The following is an 8,576-nucleotide window of genomic DNA, read 5'->3' on the forward strand; positions in this document are numbered from 1 at the left end:
CGCCGCCGGGTCGCTGCTCACAACAGGGACATGTAGTGAGCCCGTACCTGGTCAAATATAAGAAAACGTAATCGACTTCAAACTTTCGTGACTGCATGAATTCATATTTTTGGTGCTTTCGGTAAAGTCACCAAGATAGAAAAATCAAACAAAATTCAAATAAAAAATGAATAAATAAAATATAAGCAGAAAACCCACGACGTTTCGATCGCAACACAAGCGGTCTTCGTCAGGCGGAGGGTTTTTTGCTTTTATTATTTTCAATTTATACTCTTTGCTTCTTTCCGTAAAGTCACGTAGTTAGAAATAAAATCAAACAAATCACGACGTTTCGATCGCAAAAAATTTATTTTACTTTTTCTTTTATTTTAATTTTAATTTTCTATTTACGTGACTTCACCGAAAGAAGCAAGATTATAAAAAAAAACATAATCGGTTAGTTGAAGATCTCCAGACCGCGGGGGGGGTGTTAATGTGTCACATTTCATCCCAAGAGGGTGCGCGCAACAACCTCGATCAATGATTGTCGAGGGTTCAACTCCACCAACGTGTTTCCCCAAAGCCCCCCCCTCCACCACAGCCCCCCACTAACCCCCACCACCCCCCTTCTCCCGTGATCGTGATGATGGCTCATGTGACACTCGGCCCCCGCGACCGTCGCCTGCTTATAAAGGCCAGGGAGTGCACAGACCTGCAGCGAGATCAGAAACCGCGCATTGCCGCCGTGTCTTGGTGCGCCTAAAGATTTCTCAACAGTTCAAACTCTTTCTTGGATATACATTTTTTTCATTTTTTAAGTTTATTTTTTTGTTTTCGCGTGCGTGTGTGGGTGTGCGTACGTTTGTCTCTCTCTCTGTGTTTTTTTTTTATTTCATCGGTGCTCGCTAACAGCACAGCCGCGTTGGACTCCCTACGTGACTCTCTCTCTCTTGTAGCCGCACTTGACCCAACAGTCTTCTGAAGGCTACGCGGTGGAGTGGAGGAGGATCTTTGTCTTCGTCTTTGCACTACGTCGGCTCTGCTACGTGCGCTAGTTGAGATATCGTTTGTGGCCAGGTCGCTTCTGAAAAAATAAGAAAAAATAGCGATACAAAGACAGCGCAGTGCGCCTTCACCTGGTGAAGTAAACAAATTTTAGTTGGGTAAGCGAGCGGCTCTTCCACGTGAACGAGTTTGGGATAATCCGCCAGCCTTTTCCTTTGCTGGTTGGACCCCAGCGAATAGGCACCCTCCAATTAGCACGGTTTGGCTACGTACGTTGCGAAAGAAGTTCAACACACAGACAGACACAGACACACACACGTTGCAACAATGTGCACGGGCAAATGCACAATGTGCGTGGGCATCTCTCTCATCCCACTCGCCGTCCTTGCCATCCTGGGCAACGCGCTAATGTTCTTCCCCAACGGAGCAGTCGACCACATTTTCGAGGAGGAACCCACCGCTCACATCACCGTCTACGCACTCTACCTAGGAGGCATTGGAGGCGGTGGAATTCTGGTGAGAATGTCTCTCTCTGTTTTTTTTACGATCGGTGGAAACAAGAAGATGCTCGGTGTATTCGGCACTTTGCTTCGTTCATCATTTCGTAATTTTTTTCTTCGCTCACTCTCTCTCGCTCACTCTCTCGCTCACTCTCTCTCTCTCTCACACTCTATTTCTCTCTCTCTCACGCTATATTTATCTCTATCACTCACTCTTTTTCTCACTATATTGTTCACCTTCTGAAGCGCTCGCTCGCTCGTCACCGTGGCGTGCGCGATGACCACCACCACCACCACGTGACTTTTATTTCGTGTTGTGCGCGGTGCTTTTAGCGCCACAGCGCGTGGATTTGTAGCGTTAATTTTCATTTATTTGCTGGTGACTTTGAGTGTTTCATATCGAAATCGCCTCCAGTGCTGTTGCTGCTGGCGGCAATCAAAGTTGTTTAAAAGTCAAAAGTCTCTGTCTCTCTCTCTCACTCTCTCTCAATCTATTTCTCTGCCTCTCATTTGTTTTACGATCAGAGGAAACAAGAAGATGCTCGGTGTAGTCGGCACTTTGCTTCGTTCATCATTTCGTTTTTTTTTCAATGCTTTGCTTTATGTGCCCACCCCCCACCCCCCTTTTTAAATGAAAGATTTCACAAAAGATTTCACGCTCTGCACTCCTTCTTACCCCTTCCCTCTCTCTCTACCCCTCTCTTTCTCTCTACCCCCTCTTTCCCTACTCCATGTCTATGTTCCCCCTGTTTTCTATGTAATATTTGTAAATTAAAAAAATATTTATAAATAACATTTTTTTTACGACAAGTGCTGCATCTGCACGCAGCCCTTCTCGCAGTCCTACGGCCTCCGACGAGTGGCTCATATCTGCATGCAGAGCTCTCCACTCTCTCACTCTATTCTAGATTTGAAGCTTTCGTGACTGCAAGGATTCATATTCTTAGGTTTTTTCGGTAAAGTCACGTAGGTAAAAAATTAAAATTAATAAAAGTAAAATAAAAATAAAATAAAAATCACGACGTTTCGGAGGCAACACAAGCTTCCGTCTTCAGGTGGAACCGTCACAGCACGATTGCTGTATCAAGTGAGAGAAATTCCAAGAAAACAGTCCTTGTATATATACTGGTTGAGGGTGGGAGGAGCCAAGGTAGGCCCCTGGATATTATTTATTGTGAGGTTCGGTGCGGCTGAAGCACGCTGCTAGGAATGAGCTTTTGTTGTGTAGACTGGTTGAACTCGGAGGTTCCAAGAGTTGTTAAGGTGCGGATTTTATTAATTTTAATTTTATTTTTTTACCTACGTGACTTTCACGTTATGCGTAACGAGCTGCTTTGTGGAGCGAGTCGTGCGTAACGACGTCACGTTGCTGCGATGCGCGTGGCGCGCGCCACGTGACACGCGCACGCGGCTCGCGTGTTTGTGACGCGCGCCACGTGACACGCGCACGCGGCTCGCGTGTTTGTGGCGCGCGCCACGTGACGCTGGACTCTATTGTGGTTCATCTTTCTTGGTTCTTTCGGTAAAGTCACGTGGAATGGAAATAATAAAATAATACAAATAAAACATAATCAAATAATTCTCACGACGTTTCGGCCTCAACGCAAGCAGCCGTCCTCAGGTGGAGAGCATTCATTCAGACTCTGTCTCCTCGACAGACCTGCTCTCCACCTGAGGACGGCTGCTTGCGTTGTGGCCGAAACGTCGTGAGAATTCTTTTATTATGTTTTATTTTTATTATTTTATTATTTCCCTTCTACGTGACTTTACCGAAAGAACTAAGAAGATGAATCCCTGCAGTCACGACAGCTTTAAATCGAAAAATAAATCGATTGTGGGTTTTGCATCGAAATCGGCTCCAGTGCGTTTGCCGCTGGCTGCAATAAAATTGGTTTAAACACTCTCTCTATTCTCTTCCTCTCTCTCTCATTCTCTCTCTTTTTTTTCCTCTCTCTCTCATTCTCTCTTTTTTTTAACGATCAGAGGAAACAAGAAGATGCTCGGTGTATTCGGCACTTTGTTTCATTCATCATTTCGTTTTTGTTTTTGGTTTTTTAATGCTTTGCTCCCTTTTTTAAATGAATGATTTAACAGAAGATGTTTCGCTCTGCTCTCGTTACCCCTTCCTACCCTCTCTACCCCCTCTCTCTGTACCCCCTCTCTATCTATTTTCCCTCTCTCTCTCTGCGCGGTGCTTTAAGCTCCACAGCGCGTAGATTTGTAGCGTTTATTTTCATTTGTTTGCTGGTGACTGTATTTCATATTGAAATCGCCTCCAGTGCTGTTGCTGCTGGCGGAAATAAAAGTTGTTTAAAAGTCAAGTCTCTCTGCAACCCCTCCCCCATACGGGGTGCATCTTTATCTATTGTTAGCGATGTCATTGTTTACACCATTGGAACCTCATTTGCCAGTAAAAAATATAATAATTGTTTTTTTACCCTTCTATCTGGCAACAAAACTGACACCTTTTTTTACAAGGAGTCATGTTTGCATAGACCACAATACCTGCAGTCATAATGCAAACAAAAAACATAACTCTAACAATGGTGTAAATGCTTATTACCCCGAGCTCTCATACTCTGATGGTGCATTGTCTTTGAGTTGTGCGCCTTTTGGCGTCATCTGGTCCAACCCATGTGAGACTAGGCTCTAAGGAAAGCTGTCTCGGGTGTGGACCAATCAACTTCAAGGACAGTGCATATATTATCAGAGTTATGTTTTTTGTTTGCATTATGACTGCAGGTATTGTGGTCTATGCAAACATGACTCCTTGTAAAAAAGGTGTCAGTTTTGTTGCCAGATAGAAGGGTAAAAAAACAATTTTCGATGTTATTGTTGCTGAAGGTGATGATGTTGTTGCACAGGTCCTGTTATCAGCGATGCAGATGATCTGTGCCGGACTCAAGCGAGGCTGCTGCGCGAACAGATGTGGGGTGAGAGCCGGCACGTCACGAGAAAACCCTGAGCACACAATAACAAAGATTCCCCGTATAGCCTTCAACGGACTGTCGGGGCAAGTGCTGTTAGCGAGCAGCACCTATGGAGGACACGAGGGGGTGGGAGGCCAGCATCACGCCCGGCCGCCTTTGTCTCCCCAGTGGCGATGTTTATTACACACCGCACCAGGTATTCATTTGAGGCTGAGTCGACCTAGGGGAGGCCCATGACCAGATCACTAAATCGTCACCGGTGTTTGCCGTTGAACGGGAATCGAACCCAGGTCGCCGGGTTCGTAGCGCAGCGCGCTAACCGCTACACCACACAAATATAAAGATCACCCGTATAACCTCAACAGACTGTAGGGGCAAGTGCTGTTAGCGAGCATCTATGAAGGCCGCAACGGTACACAAGGGGGTGGGTGGCCAACACCACGCCCGGCCGCCTTTGTCTCCCCGGTGATGATGTTGACACACCGCACCAGGTACTCATTGGAGGCTGAGTCGACCTAGGGGAGGCCCAGGACCGGTTCAGACAATCGTCACCGGTGTTAGTGACCGTGAGGGGGGATTGAACTCGTGCCTCGGGGTTTGTAGCAAAGCACGCGAATCGTTACACTGCTGCCATCATCACTATCAACATTCTGAGGGTCATCATCAGCATTGCCCATAGACTAACATTGCCCATAGACTAACATTGCCCATAGACTAACATTGCCCATAGACTAACATTGCCCATAGACTAACATTGCCCATAGACTAACATTGCCCATAGACTAACATTGCCCATAGACTAACATTACCCATAGACTAACATTGCCCATAGACCAACATTGCCCATAGACCAACATTGCCCATAGACCAACATTGCCCATAGACCAACATTGCCCATAGACTAACATTGCCCATAGACCAACATTGTCCATAGACTAACACTGCCCATAGACCAACATTGCCCATAGACTAACATTGCCCATAGACCAACATTGCGCATAGACCAACATTGCTCATAGACCAACATTGCCCATAGACTAACATTGCCCATAGACTAGCATTGCCCATAGACCAACATTGCCCATAGACCAACATTGCCCATAGACCAACATTGCCCATAGACTAACATTGCCCATAGACCAACATTGCCCATAGACTAACATTGCCCATAGACCAACATTGCCCATAGACCAACATTGCTCATAGACCAACATTGCCCATAGACTAACATTGCCCATAGACCAACATTGCCCATAGACTAACATTGCCCATAGACTAACATTGCCCATAGACTAACATTGCCCATAGACCAACATTGCCCATAGACCAACATTGCCCATAGACCAACATTGCCCATAGACCAACATTGCCCATAGACCAACATTGCCCATAGACCAACATTGCCCATAGACCAACATTGCCCATAGACCAACATTGCCCATAGACCAACATTGCCCATAGACTAACATTGCCCATAGACCAACATTGCCCATAGACCAACATTGCCCATAGACCAACATTGCCCATAGACCAACATTGCCCATAGACTAGCATTGCCCATAGACTAGCATTGCCCATAGACTAACGTTGCCCATAGACTAACACTACCCACAGAGTAACACTACCCACAGACTAACATTGCCCATAGAGTAACATTGCCCATAAACTAACATTGCCCATAAACTAACATTGCCCATAGACTAACATTGCCCATAGACTAGCATTGCCCATAGACTAACATTGCCCATAGACCAACATTGCCCATAGACTAACATTGCCCATAGACCAACATTGCCCATAGACTAACATTGCCCATAGACTAACATTGCCCATAGACTAACATTGCCCATAGACTAACTTTGCCCATAGACTAACTTTGCCCATAGACTAACTTTGCCCATAGACTAACATTGCCCATAGACTGACATTGCCCATAGACTAACATTGCCCATAGACCAACATTGCCCTAAGACTAACATTGCCCATAGACTAACATTGCCCATAGACTAACATTGCCCATAGACTAACATTGCCCATAGACTAACATTGCCCATAGACTGACATTGCCCAATGACTAACATTGCCCATAGACTAACATTGCCCATAGACTGACATTGCCCAATGACTAACACTGCCCATAATCTTGACGTGCATGCTGATGAATCCTTGACACTTGACTTGTACAATTACGAAGTTGATGACAATAACGACGACGACGATGTTGCTGCTGTTGTTGTTGTTGTTTGTCTGATCTCCAAACAGATGTTGATGTCGGTCCTTTTCTCCGTCGTGGGCCTGGCTGGTTCTGGCTATTGCCTTGCTGTGAGCACTGTGGGGCTCGTTCAAGGACCCAAATGCAACGTGAATTCCACGTCGGAGGAGTGGGTTTATCCATTCGAGCAGTACTTCCACAACATGAACCCGGACAACGTGCAGTAAGTGCCACGAGTCACATGTACGTCCGTGCATTGAACCTCTTTCGCTTGCACCGGACGAAGCCCACCGCGGCTAATCGTAGGTGCGGCGTCAAGCAGAACACGTTGGGCACAAACAGCGCTCGTTAAAGGAACGGGTCTGTCAATGGAGATGATTTTGAAGGTATTCATTTGAGGCTGAGTCGACCTAGGGGAGGCCCATGACCAGTTCACATAATCGTCACCGGTGTTTGCCGTTGAACGGGAATCGAACCCGGGTCGCCGGGTTCGTAGCGCAGCGCGCTAACCGCTACACCACCGCTACACCACACAAAGATAAAGATCCCCCGTATAGCCTTAACAGACTGTAGGGGCAAGTGCTGTTAGCGAGCACCTATGAAGGCCGCAACGGTACACGAGGGGGTGGGTGGCCAGCACCACGCCCGACCGCCTTTGTCTCCCTAGTGGCGATGTTTACACACCGCACCAGGTACTCATTTGAGGCTGAGTCGACCTAGGGGAGGCCCAGGACCGGTTCAGATAATCGTCACTGGTGTTGGCCGTGAGCGGGAATCGAACTCTGGTCGCTGGGTTCGTAGCGCAGCGCGCTAACCGCTACACTACCGTTCCCCCCACAAAGATAAAGATAAAGATCCCCCGTATAGCCTTAACAGACTGTAGGGGCAAGTGCTGTTAGCGAGCACCTCCCCCCCACACACACATACACACATACACACACACAGACACACACACACAGACACACACAGACACACACACACAGACACACACAGACACACACACACAGACACACACACAGACACACACAGACACAGACACACAGACACACACACGCTCAACAGCACCACCTCGACCCTACACGAGTAGCTACCCCCCCCCGACCCCCTCTCTCTCTCTCTCTCCGCCCCCCGCCCCCCCTCAACCTTCGAGCAGAAGCAGCTACCTCTTCAACAGCACCTTGTGGGACCTCTGCTTGGAGCCCCCGAACGCCGTGACATGGCACGTGGCCCTCTTCACGATCGTCGCGGTCACGGGCGCTGTCCAGGTGCTGCTGTGCGCTGTTCAGTTCGTCAACGGGTTCCTCGGCGTGCTGTGTGGGACATGTCGCAAGGAGAAAGCGGCTAAGAATCAGCTACCGCTCACGCGAATGTAAAGCACGTGGTGGTGGGGGGGGGGTGGCAGAACCGGCCCTAGACCTTTGGGGGCCCTAAGCAAAATTTGGTTGGAGGCCCCTTTGATGTATGATTTTTTTCACCCACTCGGGAGCAGTGACTCTACGGGGGCCCTCTGCTGGCCACGGGGCCCTTTGCAATTGCAAGGGTCGCTTAGTGGCTGGGCCGGCTCTGGGGGGTGGTCTGGGGAGTGGTGGTGGTGGGGGTAAGTGGGGTACTGGGGAGGGATGGAAGGGGGGGGGGAGGAACTCAAGGAGGGGACTGGGGGAGGGGGGGGAACGTACGGATTGGATTCCTTACTCGCAAGGACAAAACGCTGATGCTTGCGCGTGTGTGTAGATGGAGAGCGGTGGCGTAGCGGTTAGCGCGCTGCGCTATGAGCGAGGGAGGCTCCTCCCCTCCCCCCCGGTCCCCCCCTCCCCCCCGCCCCTCCCCCTCCCGCCGGGAACCCCCCCCCCTTTCCCCCCTCCCCCCCTCTGTAATAAGGTAGGACACTGGTAAGGGGTTGACTGGTTTGTGGTTGTGAGTATGGTGGTGAGTGTACTAGTGTAACGAGCG

The 8,576-nt window shown here is 48.5% G+C and overlaps 1 protein-coding gene across 1 annotated transcript; it reads left to right on the forward strand.

The window, feature by feature from the left end:
- The first annotated feature begins 1,311 nt into the window (after positions 1-1,311).
- LOC144948790 (transmembrane 4 L6 family member 5-like) lies at positions 1,312-7,999 on the forward strand. The gene is made up of 4 exons (XM_078878441.1): positions 1,312-1,500; positions 4,349-4,417; positions 6,677-6,849; positions 7,780-7,999. Exons 1-4 carry the CDS (start codon positions 1,312-1,314, stop codon positions 7,997-7,999), a joined length of 651 nt encoding a protein of 216 aa, XP_078734567.1.
- The last annotated feature ends 577 nt before the right edge of the window (positions 8,000-8,576 follow it).

The sequence above is a fragment of the Lampetra fluviatilis genome, chromosome 51 (assembly GCF_964198595.1).
Source record: "Lampetra fluviatilis chromosome 51, kcLamFluv1.1, whole genome shotgun sequence".
NCBI classification, from domain to species: domain Eukaryota; kingdom Metazoa; phylum Chordata; class Hyperoartia; order Petromyzontiformes; family Petromyzontidae; genus Lampetra; species Lampetra fluviatilis.